Here is a 17,652-nt window from a genome sequence, read left to right on the forward strand (position 1 = left end):
GAAGTCCAACCGGGCCTGGTGGCTCCCTTCCTGACCATTCCCAGGAGGAGACACTGAGGCTCAGGGTTAAGTCCAGGTGTTTGTATTCAGACTAGAAAAGGAAGGGTCCCTGAAGTCCTCTGCTGCTTGTCATGGTCCTTCAGCCAGGGCTGAACCACAGCCCTAAGGAGCCATGCTGAGTCCCAGTGGCCGCCATGCTGGTGGCCACGCCGCTCACGTAGGCTATGCCCGGTAGGCCCACCTCAGCCTCCTCCAAGCAGCTTGTACCCTGTAGGTACCTGTCCGCCTCTGGTGCCACTGCTGCCCAAAGACAAAGCACAGCAGGACAGATGTCACAAACAAGAAGAGCAGCACTGACACGACCGTGATGATGATCACCATCTGGTTGTCTTGTGCAGCCTCTGGGGAGGGAGAGGGCAGTGGTCTTAGAAGTCCTCTGGTCCCAGGTGCCAGGGCCAAAGTGGGAGTAGAGATCCATCCATCACCACCCACCCTCGTCATTCTGCAGTCACCCTGTGTTGCAGAGGTGAGGGGCAACTGGTATATCAACTAGAGGAAAGGTGGGCCGGGGTCCAGGCCACCAGCTGGGCCTCTGTGAGACCGTGGGGGCAGATGTCCCCCTGCCACCAGCACGTGGTTGCTGGACACCACAGCCTGGACAATGGCATGGTCCAGGCCGAGCCCTTCCTTGGGCAGAGCTGAGGGAGCTTCTACCAAACTCTCAGAAGACAGAGAACATCTAGGTCATCTAGAGTCACAGAACAGCAGGGCTCCAGGGGATCTTAAGGGTCAGTCAGGCTACACTTGTCATTGCAGAGAGGGGCCAAGGCCAGAGAGAGGAGCTGGACTCGGCTAAGGTCACCCAGCTTGTTAATGGCCAAGCAGCTAGCTGGGGTCCAAGCTGGCAACTTGGAGAGAGCTCCAGGGAACTCTTGGGATCAAGTTCCTGGGTGCTGCCCCCTGAGCTGGCAGAGAGTGGGGCAAAGGCGTTTTCCTCCCATGAGGGGCTGAAAGTGAATGCCCTCTCCTTCCCCCCTCCTCCGGGGGCTCCCCCTCACCATAGACGTCGAGCGCCTGGGGATCTGAGATGCTGTGAACGAGGTCCCCACCGCGAGAGCGCAGGTCCATCTCGGCCCGGCAGGAGAAGTTGTGGCGGTCGTCTTCCCTGTGAGCCGTGGTGTTGTGGGTGACCATGGCCTCTTGGGGGGAAAGTGTTGTCCCCACAAAGGTCTGGCTGTATACGATCTCACTGCCACGGAGCAGGGTGACAGTGAGACCTTCGAGGGGTGCCACAGAGGGCACCCTGCACTGGATGGTGAACGATCTCCCTACAGCCACTAAAGTGGGCCATAACTTCAGCAGCACTTGCTTTGGAGGGTCTGAGGGAAAGAAGGAAGCGAGGTCTGGTCAGGATGGGGGTGCAGTTCCAGCAGGCTCCACCCAGCCAGGACCATCCCCGTCACCACAGTGTTCTCAGGAAGTGGGCTGGGGCCTGGCTGCTCTACAGTGTAAAAAGAGGAAGGAGGAAGCAGTTCAGGGTGAAGGATGTACTGGGTGGTTGTTTTATGGACATGATTTCTGGAATGGACAAGAATGGAGGTAGCCTGGTGTCTACAAAGAAAAGGTCCAGAATCTGTACAGTCAACTAGAAAGATATAAAAGTTCTAGATCTGTCTCCTTCCTCTCCAAAAATTAAATACAAATTTCAAAAATTAAATGGTTGGATAATTATGTTGAGAGAGACTTAGAAGGGAGTACTCATTGGAACTGGACCATGAGTTGTGAGATTCTTCACTTCAGAGGTGGAGGCTGGAGTCAGACCTGCCTTGGTTCTTCAGGATCGGGTTCTGAGCTACCTCTAGCCCTTAGCTATTAAACTCGGTGGTACCCTGGGCTCCTTTTTGAACTAGAATGCCTTGCCCCCATTACCCCAGGATAATATGTTAGATTTAGGACATCTTTCTATTCATCTGATCCACTGATGACAGTTTCGAGCGATACCCTTGGTGCTGAGCTGTTGAGAGAATCCCAGTCTATCCAAGGTCTCCATGGCCTCTGGGCAGGTATGTGTGTGATGACCACACATTTGTCAAGGGCCCTCAGGGGGAGATAAAACCACGACTCAGCCTTCTCTCCGGGAGGCCAGTGGGCTACTGCAGAGTGTACCAGCCCTCTTGATGGGGCCTCCACTCCTTGTCATGGGGTGCGGGGTGTTCTGGTGATGGGGTGCTACCACGCGAGGAGGAGACCGCAGCACGGCATGGGGAACAACTTTTAGATTTGTCTAAACCTTGCTTGGATTGTCTTCCTCTGAGCAAACCTCAAAACCAGGGTTGCCAACGGGCTCAAGGAGGCCAGGGGAGGGTGTGAGAAGATTCTGAGCCCATGGACTGGGTCCAGGAGCCCAGGGAAGTGGGGGCCATAACAAGAGCACCCAGCAGCAGTAACAGAGCAGCTCTGCGTGCGTTCAGTAGACACAGGCTCTGGCCTAGGGGAGCAGGGCCCCGCGGTGCTGCACTCACAGAACACACTGATGTTCAGACTCTTGGACTCCTGCTTCCCGGAGCAGGTGAAATGGCAAATGACATCTGTGTCCTGGGAGATGTTGAAGACCTCATACAGCTTCCACTGAGCCTGTTCCTCCAGGAGAGTCTTGTGTAGGGTGGTCTCCAGACCACCGGCGTTGGGCTGCGTACAGGTGGTACTACAGTTAATCACCTGAGACTCCCCGGACTCCACCATCAGCTGCTCTGGCCACATGCGTACCTCGAACGCCTCCTCGCCAGACCCTGGAAGACCAGAAACACGAAGCAGCAGAAGTCCCTGCCGCCCTGCCCAATGGAGCTGCCCACGGCGGGCAGTCTGCTAAGGGGTAGAGGTCCCCTCTGTCCTCTCCCCTTATTCAGACCTTATCACCTTGGGTCTAGACCAAAGAGACTGTGACCCCCCTGCAGCTGTCTCCCTGCCTCTGGTTGCTGTTCCTCCAGCTCGTTGCCTCCAGATTAGTCTTTCTCATGCACGTCTTCTGTCTCCATGGAGAGGGATCTTATTCGACCTACGAGGCCCAGTCCAAATGTCCCCTCCTCCACGAAGGCCTCTCTGAAATGGAGGTGGACTGTGTCCTCTGAGCCCCCATGGCCATGGGTTCAACTCTTCCCTCCCTCCTTTCCTCTCTTCTGCAAATCCTTTTGGAACACCGGCTATGTGCCAGGCACTGTTCTAGGCTCTGGGGATCCAGCTGGGACCAAAGCAGACCAAACCCTGCCCTTGCGGCGCTCACAGTGCGGTGAAGGAGACAGACAATAATAAACAAGTGAACTAGCCAGCTTGTCAGTTGGTGGTAAATGCCTAGGAAAGGAAATAGGGAGTGGGGTGGGGTTGCCGTGTTAAATAGTGTAGTCAGCACAGGCCTCACGGAAACACCGACATTTGAGCAAAGAATGAAGGAGGTCGGGGGTGGGGAGCCCGGCAGGCAGGTATCTGCGGGGGGAGGGAACCGCCAGTGCAGAGACCCTGGGTGGGGAGGAGACCAGATGGCTGGAGCTCAGCGAGGAGGAAGGAGGAGGGGGAGGCGAGGTCAGGAAGGTAATGGGACCACCTTGCGAATGACTCATATTCATGCTGACTCTCCCTTGGACATTTTGGAGCTTCTAGAAGGCAAGGCCCAGATTTCGCATATTTCCCTTTGTGCTCAGCACAATACCCTGTGTGTGGCACAGAGCCAAGAAGTGTTTCAGGCACGAAGCATTTCAGGCCTTCGGCGCTCACCTCCCACTCGGTGATGACCAGAAGGTCCTTGATCCCAGCCAGCTGGGCCTGTCCTGTGTCCTGTGCTCCTGCCACATCCATGCACCCCGACTTAGCCCTCAGCTAGTAGCATATAATGAAGGGGCAAAAGAGGGGCTTTGCAGGGAGAGAGAGAGCTGGATTTGAAACCTGAGTTTGCCAGGTACCAGCTGTGTTGCCTTGGGCAAAGTGCTTTCTCTCTCTGAGCCCCCGTTTCTCCATCTGTCAAATGGGCTAGTAATCCCTTTCCTGCAGGGTTGTCGTGAAAGCACCTGGCAGGTTGTCCGAAACAGAGCGCTCAGCACACGGAGGCATTCTCCTTCTCGGTCCCCTGGACCTCCTGGAAGGGGCTTCGTTTTCACTTTCATGGTTGCCACAAGGCGATGCCCTCTGCTGCCCTCTGCTGACCCCTGGGCCACCTCTGAAGACTAGCTGGGGCATGCCCTCACCTGCCCTTGAACCCCAGCCTCCTGTCACCTCCCCATTTAGTCTCCACAGCCTGCCACATCCACACACCATGAAGCTATGGGGTCTGGTTCCCAAAAGGCCAGGACCCCTACCCGCTGCCCAGGGTCATGGGGAAGCCAGGCTGGCACAGCATCCTGTACCCATGGTGGACAGCCTCTGTGTTCAAAGCCTCAATGACTTCAGGACCAGGACCCCCTTCCCTGCCTGAAGGGGAGGGGGTCCTGGCTGGCACGCGCCCAGTCAGGAACCCCAGGCTCACCTGTGCAGCAGAGCAGGGCAAGAAAGGCCGAGAGCAGTCCCCAGCCACCAAAAGGGGACATCTCGAGTGGCGTCCAAGGGCTCACAGGGAACAGCCGAGAACCGCCTGGAGAGAGATGGAGGGCGCAGGTCAGGGAGTGGTGGCCTGGAGCCGCAGCCGGAACCCCCAGCCTTCTGTGAGCTGATGACCACATTTCCTCTCGTTATCTGAGTGGTCTTGGGGAGGCCACGTGGAAGGCCGGCTCCCAGGGTCCCAGGTCTATAAGAAGCCAGGCAGAGGAAGCTGGGAAGGAGCTGATAAGCCAGGCAGATGGGGGGAGCGCCGGGGGCACACGTGTGTGTGAGTGATGTGTGTGCACACGGGATTCCCGTGCACTGTGTGTACACAGAGGACAGTGCTGCCTACAAGCCTCACATCTGGGGAGCCCCAAATCCCACAGGACACACTGTGGGAGTCCCCTCTGGGTAGGGATTTTCCAAGTTGGAAATAGGGTTTGGGAGGCAATAGCTGGATGTTTACCTCCTTCCTCTGCCCCCTACCCTCCCCTGCTCTTAGATTTCTGGTGATACACACTGTCCCTGGGCACTTTCTTCTCTTCTTTTCTCAGCTAAACGTGATTTCAGATTACTAAGAGGAGGAGGAAGGAAAAGGAAACTAGCATTTAATTGACGCCTATTCTTTTCTAGGGACTAAGGTAAGGTTTTAATACATTATCTCATTTAATTATCACACCAAATCTACAAATTTTGGTTGTGCATCTGAGGAAATTGGGGCTCAGGTGAATTAGGTGATAGAACTGAGGGGAGAATTTAGGAATGATGAGTAGTTGGTTGGATGATCAGTGGTTGCCAGGGATTCAAGGGAGGGAGGGATGAATCGGCAGAGCACAGAGGAGTTTTAGGACAGGGAAGCTACTCTGTATGATGCTACAGTGGTGCACGTGTGTCATTATACATTTGTCCAAACCCATAGAATGTACAACACCAAGAGTGAACCCTAATGTAAACTATGGACTGTGGCCGATAATGATGTGTCCATGCAGGTTCATCAGTCATAACAAATGTCCCACTCTGGCGGGGGGGTGTTGGTAATGGGGGAGGCTGTGCATGCGTGGGGACAGGAGGTTTGTGGGAAATCTCTACCTTCCCCTAAGTTTTGCTGTGAACCTAAAACTTCTCTTAGAAAAAAAAAGTCTACCAAAAAAAAAAAAAAGCTCAAACACACTACCTTGAAGGCAACCTTCTGGGTTAGAGTTCTTACCGACTATGGACTGTTGTTGAAAATGCAGACTTTTAAACTCAGTTCTTAGCAGGGTTTAGTGGAAGTCATGTACTCAGTCATTCCTAAATTCTCATCTCAGATTCAATTTTTAAAATATTTAAACAGAAAACCCAGTTCCACATTGTTTACAAGACACATGTAATGATTAAGAGTATGGAATGGTTGAAAGTCAAAGAATGGAAAAAGATATACCAGGCAAAAGCTAACCAAAAGAAAGCCAGGAAAGGTCTATTCATATCAGACAAAGAGGACTTTTAAGACAAAAACGTTGATATTTATTAGGGATAGAGTGAATACCTAGATTAAAGGGTCAATTCATCAGGAAATTATAATAGTTCTAAACTTATAAGCACTTAGTTTGAAGAAACTACAAAGAGATAAAACGATCATCATAGCAAGAAATTTTAATACAACGTCTCTCAATTATGAATAATGAAGCAGACAAAAAAATCAGTAAATGAATGGAAGAGCTGAAACATACAATGTAAAAGCTTGATCTGCACCTATAGAGAATACAAATTCATCAAAAAGATAAGTTTTAAGACCCCTATATATTTGGTAATTTAAAAACATACTCAACCATGGGTCAAAGAAAAAATCATAAATGACACATTTTAAAATTCTTAGATTTGAGTGATAATGAAAATATCATAGATTACAATTTGTTGGATGCATCAAAAGTGGTACTTAAAGGGAAATTTATAGTCTTGAATGCTTGTATTAAAAAAGTGTATGAAATAAGTATCCAATTTAAGTAAGAAGTCAAGAAGTTATAAAAAGAACAACAAAATAAACCCAAAAGTAAACTCAGAAGAGAATAATAAAGAAGAGAAATCAATAAAATAGAAAACAAAGATATGGTAGACAGGATCAACAAAACCAAAAGTTAGTTCCTTGAAAAAACCAGTAGAACAGGCAAATCTCTGCTGAAATTTACTTATAAACAAAGGAAAGCACAAATAAACATTATTAGGAATAAAAATAACTACATAACTACAAGATTAAAAAGAAGACTATACAAATAAACAATCTAACCTTACACCTAAAGGAACTAGAAAAAGAAGAACAAAACCCAAAGTTAGTAGAAGGTAAGAAATAGTAAAGATCAGAGTAGAAATAAATGAAATAGAGACTAAAAGCAAACAAACAAACAAAAAACAATAGGAAAGATCAGTGAAACTAAGAGCTGATTCTTCAAAAAGATAAACAAAATTGATAAACCTTTAGCCAAACTCATCAGAACCAAGAGAAGTTACAAAAACACCACAGACATAAAAAGGGTCATAAAAGAGTACTGTGAACAATTATAAACCAATACAATGGACAACCTAGAAGAAATGGATAAATTCCTAGAAACATTCAATCTCCCAAGACTGAATCAGGAAGAAATAGAAAATATGAACAGACTTATTACCAGTAATGTAACTGAACCAGTAATAATAATTTTTAAAATCCCAGTAAACAAAACCATAAAATTCCTAGAAGAAAACATAGGCAGCATGCTCTTTGGCATTGGTCTTAGCAATAATTTATGGATATGTCTCCTCAGGCAAGGGAAGCAAAATAAACAAATACATCAAACTAAAAAGCTTTTGCACAATGAAGGAAACTATCAACAAAACAAAAAGGCAGCCTGCTAAATGGGAGATATTTGCAGATGTTATATCCAATTAGGGGTTAATAGCCAAAATATACAAAGAATCATACAACTCAACATTTAAAAAAGAAAACCCTATTAAAAAATGGGCAGAGGGGACTTTCCTGGTGGTCCAGTGGTTGAGACTCCACGCTCCCAATGCAGGGGGCCCAGGTTCAATCCCTGATCAGGGAACTAGATCCCACATGCCGCAACTAAAGATCCTGCATGCCGCAACTATGACCTGGCACAGCCAAATAAATAAATAAATTTTTTAAAAAATGGGCAGAGAACCTGAAGAGACATTTTTCTAAAGAAGATATACAGATGGCCAACAGACATGAAAAGATGCTCAACATCACTAATCATCAGGGAAATGCAAATCAAAAACACAATGAGATATCACTTCACACCTGTCAGAATGGCTGTCATCAAAAAGACAACAAATAAAAAGCATTGGCAAGGATGTAGAGAAAAGGGAACTCCTGTGTACTGTTGGTGGTGTTCACCGATAGATGCACGGATAAAGATGTGGTTGGTATCTCTACACAATGGAGTATTATTCAGCCATAAAAAATGAAATCTTGCCATTAGCGACAACATGGATGGATCTAGAGGGTATTATGCTAAATGAAGTGAGTCAGACAGAGAAAGGCAAATACTGTATGATCTCACTTATATGTGGAATCTAAAAAAAAACCAAATGGGAATTCCCTGGCAGTCCAGTGGTTAGGGTTCTGAGCTTTCACTGCCGAGGGTGTGGGTTCAGTCCCTGGTCAGGGAACTAAGATCCTGCAAGCTGCATGGCATGGCAAATAAAAAACAAAAATTACATCAACACAATAAAGGCCATATATGACAAACCCACAGCAAGCATCATACTCAATGGTGAAAAACGGAAAGCATTTCCACTAGGATCAGGAACAAGACAAGGACGTCCACACTTGCAACTCTTACTCAACATAGTTTTGGAAGTCCTAGCCACAGCAATCAGAGAAGAAAAGAAATAAAAGGAATCCAAATTGGAAAAGAAGAAGTAAAACTGTCACTCTTTGCAGATGACATGATACTATACATAGAAAATCCTAAAGATGCCACCAGAAAACTACTAGAACTAATCAATGAGTTTGGTAAGGTTGCAGGATACAAAATTAATTTACAGAAATCTCTGGAATTCCTATACACCAACAACGAAATATCAGAAAGAGAAATTAAGGAAACACTCCCATTTACCACTGCAACAAAAAGAATAAAATACCTAGGAATAAACCTGCCTAAGGAGGCGAAAGACTTGTACTCAGAAAACTATAAAACACTGATGAAAGAAATTAAAGATGATACCAACAGATGTTGGTATCCATGTTCTTGGACTGGAAGAATCAATATTCTGAAAATGACTATACTACTGAAAGCAATCTACAGATTCAGTGCAATCCCTATCAAACTACCAATGGCATTCTTCACAGAATTAGAACAAAAAAAAAATCTTAAAATTTGTATGGAAACACAAAAGACCCCAAATAGCCAAAACAATCTTGAGAAAGAAAAACGGAGTTGGAGGAATCAGGCTCCCTGACTTCAAACTATACCACAAAGCTACAGTAATCAAGACAGTATGGTACTGGCACAAAAACAGAAATATAGATCAATGGTACAGGTTAGAATGCCCAGAGATAAACCCACGCACATATGGGCATCTAATTTATGACAAAGGAGGCAAGAACATACAATGGAGAAAAGACAGCCTCTTCAATAAGTGGTGCTGGGAAAACTGGACAGCTACATGTAAAAGAATGAAATTAGAACACTACTTAACACCCTACACAAAAATAAACTCCAAATGGATTAAAGACTTAAATGTAAGACCAGACACTATAAAACTTTTAGAGGAAAACATAGGAAAAACACTCCTTGACATAAACCACAACAAGATCTTTTTTGACCCACCTCCTAGAGGAACAGAAATAAAAACAAAAATAAACAAATGGGACTTAATTAAACTTTAAAACTTTTTCTTTTAAGCAAAAAGCAAAGGAAACCATAAACAAGACAAAAAGACAACTCTCAGAATGGGAGAAAATATTTGCAAATGAAACAACAGACAAAGGATTAATCTCCAAAATATACAAACAGCTCATGGAGCTCAATATCAAAAACACAAACAATCCAGTTAAAAAGAAGGCCTTCCCTGGTGGCACAGTGGTTGAGAGTCCGCCTGCCAATGCAGGGGACATGGGTTTGTGCCCCGGTCCGGGAAGATCCCGCATGCCACGGAGCGGCTAGGCCCGTGAGTCATGGTCACTGAGCCTGTGCGTCCGGAGCCTGTGCTCCGCAACGGGAGAGGCCACAACAGTGAGAGGCCCACGTACCACAAAAAAAATAAAAATGGGCAGAAGACCTAAATAGACATTTCACTAAGGAAGACATACAGATGGCCAAGAGGCACATGAAAAGATGCTCAACATTACTAATTATTAGAGAAATGCAAATCAAAACTACAATGAGGTATCACCTCACGCTGGTCAGAATGGCCATTATCAAAAAAGCTAGAAACAATAAATACTGGAAAGGGTGAGGTGAAAAGGGAACCCTCCTACACTGTTGGTGGGAATGTAAATTGATACAACCACTATAGAAAACAGTATGGAGGTTCCTTAAAAAACTTAAAATAGAACTATCATATGACCCAGCAATCCCACTGCTGGGTATATACCCTGAGAAATCCATAATTCAAAAAGAGCCATGTACCACAATGTTCATTGCAGCTCTATTTACAATAGCCAGGACATGGAACCAACCAGTCCATCAACAGATGAATGGATGAAGAAGATGTGGCACATATATACAATGGAATATTACTCAGCCATAAAAAGAAACGAAATTGAGTTATTTGTAGTGAGGTGGATGGACCTAGAGTCTGTCATACGGAGTGAAGTAAGTCAGAAGGAGAAAAACAAATACCATATGGTAACGCATATATATAGAATCTAAAAGAATGGTACTGATGAACCTAGTTGCAGGGCAGGAATAAAGAGGTAGACATAGAGAATGGACTTGATGACATGGGGTGGGAAGGCAAAGCTGGGGCGAAGTGAGAGTAGCATCGACATATATACACTACCGACTGTACAATAGTTGGCTGGTGGGAAGCAGCAGCATAGCACAGGGAGATCAGCTCGGTGCTCTGCGACCACCTGGAGGGGTGGGATAGGGAGGATAGGAGGGAGGCTCAAGAGGGAGGGGATATGGGGACATGTGTATGCATATGGCTGATTCACTTCATTGTGCAACAGAAACTAACACGGTATTGTGAAGCAATTATACTCCAATAAAGATCTATTAAAAAATTAAAAAATAAAATAAAAAACAAAACAAATAAAACCAAACAAAAAACAGGCTCATAGATACAGAGAACAAATGGGTGGTTACCAGAGAGAAAGGGGTGGAGAGGGGTACAAAATAGGTGAATGGGATTAAGAGGTACAAAACTTCAGCTATAAAATGAGCCACAGAGATATAACACACAGTATAAGGAATATGGCCAATAATATTGTAATAACTCCATACGGGGACAGATGATTAACAGACTTATCGTGGTGATTATTTCATAATGTGTGCAAATGCCAAACCACTACGTAGAACACCTGGAGCTTACATAATATGGTACATTATACTTCAATTTAAAAAATTAAAATAATGTTATCTTATAATTCAAAAAAGAAGAAGACTATACAAATTCATAGAAAACAGGGCTTCCCTGGTGGCGCAGTGGTTGAGAGTCCGCCTGCCGATGCAGGGGACATGGGTTCGTGCCCCGGTCCGGGAAAATCCCACATGCCGCAGAGCGGCTAGGCCCGTGAGCCATGGCCGCTGAGCCTGCGCGTCCGGAGCCTGTGCTCCGCAACGGGAGAGGTCACAACAGTGAGATGTCCGTGTACCACAAAAAAAAAAAAAAAAATTCATAGAAACAGAAAGTAGAACAGTGGTTGCCAGGGCCTGGGGGCAGGGGGAAATGGTGAGTTGTTTGTTTAATGGGTATAGAGTTTCAGTTTTGCAAGATAAAATGTTTTCGAGATTTGTTGCAAAACAGTGTAAATGTAACACAACCAACTTTAAAACATTTAAAACCGTACATTTAAAACCAGTTAAATGGTGAATTTTATGTTATGTGTATTTTACCATAACTGAAAATTTTATTAATACATTATAAATCAACTATACTTCAATAAAGTTAAAAATTAAAAAATTAAAAAGACTGTAAATCATTTATGTCAAGAAATATGAAACAAAGTAGACCAAATCTTAGAAAAAATAGAACTTACCTAACTTGATTTAAGAAGAAATAAAAAGTCTGAATGGTTCTACAACTATTAAAGAAATTAAATCCATGCCATAGCTAGAGAGAAGCCCGCACACCACAAAGAAGAGCCCGCGAGCCACAACGAAAGATCCCACGTGCTGCAACGCATGCAACTAAGACCCGATGCAGCCAAATAAATAAATAAATATTTTTTTAAAAAGATGAAATCTTGCCATTTGTGACAACATGGATGGACCTTAAGGGCATTATGCTAAGTGAAACAAGTCAGATGGAAAAAGACAAATACCATATGATTTCATTCATATGTAGAATATTAAAAACAAACTAAAAAAAAATTAAATCCATAATTTGAAATCTTCCCACAAAGGAAATAACAAGTCTAGACAGTGTTCCAGAAGTTTAAATAGAGATAATTCTAATTTTATAAAAACTCTGAGAATGGAAATCGCAGGAACACACTCTAACTCTTTCTATGAGGCCAGTGTAACCTTAATACCAAAATGAGACAAGAATAGGATGAAAAAGGAAAATTAGAAGCCAGTCTCACTCATGAATATAAATGCAACAGTAAGAAAAATACAAACAAACCAAATCTAGCAGTATATTAAAAATACTAGACATCATATCCAAGTTGGGCTTATCTCAGCTATGCAAAGGTGGTCTAACAACAGAAGAGAAGTCTACATATGTCACTTATTATTGTTGGTAATAGTAAACTTTGGTGCTCTATGTCACATTACTTCTGCCCTCCTCTGACATCCACTGTATTTATAGCACATAATTTCCTGCAAGCTTAGACTCACGTTATGCTCCAGTGTCTCACCTCAATCTTATATCATGTTGCTTTTTGCTTTTTGCCTCAGGATCTTCTTCAATGGCTTTAGGAGTCACTTATCTGCCTGCTAGTGTGTCCCAGAAGCAAAGGAGAGTTAAGTTCTCTAAGATGAAACCCTTTCATCCCTAAGATGAAACAGGAGCTGGTGGATACATGCTCCGGTCTCCTTCTTTTGGGGAAGGCAATTCTGTGCAGCATCCTGTAGACTTATCAGAGGTCCCCACAAACTTGAACTTCCTTTGCCTACAGCTGCAACAGCAATTATGCAACGTTAATTGGCTTTTTCTCCATCCCTGTTTGTCTCTTGGCTCCTTCGCTCCCTGCTTCCTGGCATCACCTCTCAAATAATCTACCCGAACTGAAGTCCTTGTTCCAGGCTCTATTTTTGAAGGAGCCCAAACTAAAAACTTACATTAATAGATTTAAGAAGAAAAAAAACTATGATCATCTTAATAGATCTAGAAAAAAAAATGATGATATTCAACATCTTTCATGATAAAAGCTCTTAGCAAACTAGAAGGAAACTTCCTGGATGGCCTGGGCCCACGTGGCCCATGGCAGGGAGGCAGCCCCATACCTCTAAGTTGGTTGTATGGTTGACAGAGCAGAGGAGGGAAGAGAAAGGACAAAAACAGGAAACAACTGCGAAAACAATAGGCCGACAATGGACCGAGAGAGACGCTGAGCTCCGCAGAGCAGGGACCGTCTGGCCGCAGGGAACTGTGTGCATCTCCAGCCCCTGGGCTTGAGGGAGGCCGGGGAGGGGTGTGGAGGCCCAGGGAGGGGAAAGGACAAGAACTCAAGTATTGACTGACAGTCCAGCCCAAGCCCTTTCCACTCTGCCACGAGGGAAACGAGGAGGAGCAAGGAATGTGAACTTACCTGTCATCTGCTAAAGGGCGTGGCTGCGATGGGGAAGGAGGGTAGCCAGGGGTCCAGCTTCCAGATGCTGCTTGTGGCAGGGCTGCCACCCGTTCAGCAAGTATAATCAGGCTTTGGCCCAAACTCCCCTCTCAGGAGTCACGTGCTTCCTGTCCCAGCTGTGACTTCAGACTAACTTCACTTTCAGTCCATTACCTCTTGTCTTTTTTTTTTTTTTTTTTTTTTTTTTTTTTTTTTGCGGTATGCGGGCCTCTCACTGTCGTGGCCTCTCCCGTTGCGGAGCACAGGCTCCGGATGCGCAGGCCCAGCGGCCATGGCTCACGGGCCCAGTCGCTCCACGGCATATGGGATCCTCCCAGACCGGGGCACGAACCCGTATCCCCTGCATCGGCAGGCGGACTCTCAACCACTGCGCCACCAGGGAGGCCCTACCTCTTGTCTTAAACTGTTAAAATATACACCCTCTAAAATTGACCATTTTAACCATCTTTAGTGTCCAGCTCTGTGGCATTAAGTCCATTCACACTGCTGTGCAGCTATCACCACCACCACCCCTCTCCAGAACCACCATCCCTCACCATCATCCCAAACCGAAACCCCTCTCTTTTCAGCACTGACTCCCCCTCCCCCAAGCCCCTGGCAGCCACTGTCCTACTTTCTGTTTCTCAGCTGGACTGCTCTAGGGACCTCACATGAGTGGAATCACACAGTATTTGTCTCTTTGTGACTGGCTTATTTCACTGGGCATGATGTTCTCAAGGCTCATCCATGTCATAGCATGTGTTAGAATTCCTTCCTGGGGGCTTCCCTGGTGGAGCAGTGGTTAAGAATCTGCCTGCCAGTGCAGGGGACACGGGTTCGAGCCCTGGTCCGGGAAGATCCCACATGCCACGGAGCAAATAAGCCCATGCGCCACAACTACTGAGCCTGCGCTCTAGAGCCCACGAGCCACAACTACTGACGCCTGTGTGCCTAGAGCCCGTGCTCCACAACAAGAGAAGTCACCGCAATGAGAAGCCCGCACACCACAATGAAGAGTAGGCCCCTGTCCTGCTCATGGCGACTAGAGAAAGCCCGCGCGCAGCAACGAAGACCCAATGCGGCCAAAAATAAATAAATAAATTTATGAAAAAAAAATTTCCTTCCTTTTTAAGGCTGAATAATACCACCTTGTACAAATACACCCCATTTTGTTTATCCACTTATCAGTCAATAGACACGTGGGATGCTTCCTCCTTCTGGCTCTTGTGCAGTGAAAGTGCCGAGTCCTAATCACTGAACCACCAGGGAAGTCCCTCTCCAGTCTCTCTTCTGATGTGTGGTTTCTGCGCTCCTGGGAGCCTTTGATGAATGAGACAGTTCCAAGATGAGTTGCCCTCTGAACCCCTGCAGGAGGCTTGTCAACATCACAGAGCTGGGTCTTCCTTGTATTGGACGTGCCCTGCCCCCAGAAACATCTTCTTACCAACTAACAACTATCGTGTTCTCAGATCTTTTCACATCGGCCACCTCGCCTAGCAATTTAAAAAACCTACCCTGGCAGAGTAGCTTTGTACCAATAGGCAAAAAGTATCAAAGCTGGGAGCAGAGGTGGGTGCTGGGCTCACCCACAAGCAGAGGTTTTGCTCCCACAGCTCCGCCCCTCATAACTACCACTGAAACTCCCGGCTCAGCAAAAACACAAATCAGATCACATCAGGGACCAACAGGACAGTCAAGGCCACGAACGCTGAAGGCCTGCTGGCTTTGAAGCGATCACTCTTGGTACGTTTGTGCCTTGATTTCTTCATAGAAGTTCTTTTGAAATATTCCTATCATACTGCTGGTCAAACAAAGCCAACGTAGAACGTTGGGTGGGGACATCACAGCAAGGCTTTGAGGGGCCCTTGTGACTTTACAGTTTTGATAGCATCTGTCGTAGACACAAATTAGGGTGTGCGTCTCATTCATCTTTTCCCCAGGAGTTATGTCTGGACTTACCTTTTTCTAAGGGGACACCCTCCTTTCTCTATTTTTGACAGGTTTTCTGGGGCACTTCTGTCTTCCTACTTCATCCCATCTTCCTGGTCAAATGATTTCCAAGGTTGGCATAATGGTACCCAAACTTCAGGTCTTCCCTTGATTTTGTTTTTTGTTTTTTGCTTTTTTTTTGCGGTAAGCGGGCCTCTCACTGTTGTGGCCTCTCCCGTTGCGGAGCACAGGCTCCGGATGCGCAGGCTCAGCGGCCATGGCTCACAGGCCCAGCCGCTCTGCGGCATGTGGGATCTTCCCGGACCGGGGCACGAACCTGTGTCCCCTACATCGGCAGATGGACTCTCAACCACTGTGCCACCAGGGTAGCCCCGACAACAGCATTTTAATTCTTAGTAGTTGAAAGCCAAACTGCAGAGCAATGAAGAAAATATGAATACAAATGTGTACGTAGTTCACCGCAGATTGCTGTGCCTGACGCACTGCTCCTTCACAATTCAGACTTTGGTTTTTAATAAAGAAATGAATACATTTTATTAGAACTTGTTATAAATATTTTTTATTCTCAGAGCTGAAATGCTAAGCCATTATTTAATTTTTATCTCCATTTTTTATTAGTTGTCTATTCTATACATATTAGTGTATATACATCAATCCCAATCTCAGACTTTGTTTTGTCAGAGATAGCATCTCGCTGCACTTGGGCACTCCTCGGTCCAGGGGAGTAAAGAGGGAACCGCCTGGAAAGAGATTGTGGGTGCTTGAGGCCACGTGCAGGAGCCCCGACAGAGCCCCCCAGCAGCTCACTTGGCATCAGGTCCCATAACCACTAATCAGAGCTGGGTCTGTAATAACCTGGAGCTGGGGGTGGGGGGGAGGCCCGTGAGATCTCCCTGCTGGCTAAGCACATCCTGCCTTTGGAGATGGGGGCACAAAGAGCAAAAGGGCCCAGGAAGTGGGCTTGAGCCTGGACTCCCAGCAGATCTCACTGACCAGTCCCCTGTCCAAGGGCTCTAGGCCCAGTAGTCACCATCACTATTTCTGACTCTCCTAAAATACAGGGCACCCAGTTAAATTAAAAATTTCAGATAAATAATTTTTAGTATGTCTCAAATACTGTACATTGCAAGAGTCACATATTGCGTGTGTATAGAGGTACATGTGTATACGTATGTATGTGTATATGTTGGTTTTTTAAGCTCTCCAGGTGATTCCAATGTGCACAGTGCTGAGAACCAGCACTCAGGGTGGAAGAGCAGACAGCTGGGTGAGAACTCACACAGGAACCTGGGGGCCGGCACGGAGGTGTGGACCGGTTTGGTGTTGGGGATGACAGGGGTTAGAGGGCAGAGGGCACAGAGGGCACACGAGGGGCAGCAGACACCCGCAAACCCCCGACACTCAGCATGTGGGAGGGAAACACTAAGCGGGGGGGGGTCCATCTTCAGAAGGGAGGGTGTTGTCTTTCATGTTACAAACAGTGTTATACTCCCCCTGGACGCCGAAGCCTGATTGAAGCCGGGCTGTGAAGCCCCCGAAGCTCTTTCCACTAGGGCAGGGCTCCCATTCTTGACAGCAGAGCAGAACCACCTATGCAGCTTTTCGCAGTGCAGCTTCTGGGTCCACCCCAGAACCATCCAACTATAACCCCGTGTGCCTGCTTTAAAAGCTATACAGGGACTTCCCTGGTGGTCCAGTGGTTAAGACTCTGTGCTTCCAATGCAGGGGGCACGGGTTTGATCCCTGGTCGGGGAACTGAGATCCCACGTGCTGTGTGGTGTAGCAAAAAAAAAAAAAAAGAAAAGCTACAGTTCTGATGCATCATTTGGGCCAGTACCCCCTCCTCAACTCCCCTCTCCTCCTCTACCCATTTTGTGGCTTCTGAGCAAATCACTTTTCATGTCTGTTTATATCCTTCCCTTCTCTGCTAAGTGCCTTCCCCTTTGAACCACCAAGAACAGGTACAATAAATGTTAATTAGGCTTAAGCTAGCGGCTTGGTTTTATGAGAGACATGTTTCACAGCAAATGTTCTCAAACTTTAGCTTATATCAGCATCACTGGAGGGCCCCAGCCCCAGAGCTTTTCATCGGGGTGAGGCTTGAGAATTTGCATTCCTAACAAGTTCCCAGGTGATGCTGATGGTTCTGGTCCTGGGACCACATTGTTTTTGTAAGAATGAAAAGGTGTTCTCAATTTAAACAAAGTCAAGGT

The 17,652-nt window shown here is 46.2% G+C and overlaps 1 protein-coding gene across 1 annotated transcript; it reads right to left on the reverse strand.

The window, feature by feature from the left end:
- Positions 1 to 66: 66 nt before the first annotated feature.
- ICAM2 (intercellular adhesion molecule 2) lies at positions 67 to 13,577 on the reverse strand. Its single transcript, XM_082603738.1, has 5 exons — positions 13,469 to 13,577; positions 4,514 to 4,618; positions 2,523 to 2,789; positions 1,059 to 1,379; positions 67 to 401 (listed from the first exon to the last, which is right to left on the reverse strand). The coding sequence occupies exons 1-5, from the start codon at positions 13,473 to 13,475 to the stop codon at positions 223 to 225; spliced, it is 879 nt and encodes a 292-aa protein (XP_082459864.1). The 5' UTR covers positions 13,476 to 13,577; the 3' UTR covers positions 67 to 222.
- Between the last annotated feature and the right edge of the window lie 4,075 nt (positions 13,578 to 17,652).

The sequence above is a fragment of the Mesoplodon mirus genome (genome assembly GCF_964341445.2).
Source record: "Mesoplodon mirus genome assembly, chromosome: 18".
NCBI lineage: Eukaryota > Metazoa > Chordata > Mammalia > Artiodactyla > Ziphiidae > Mesoplodon > Mesoplodon mirus.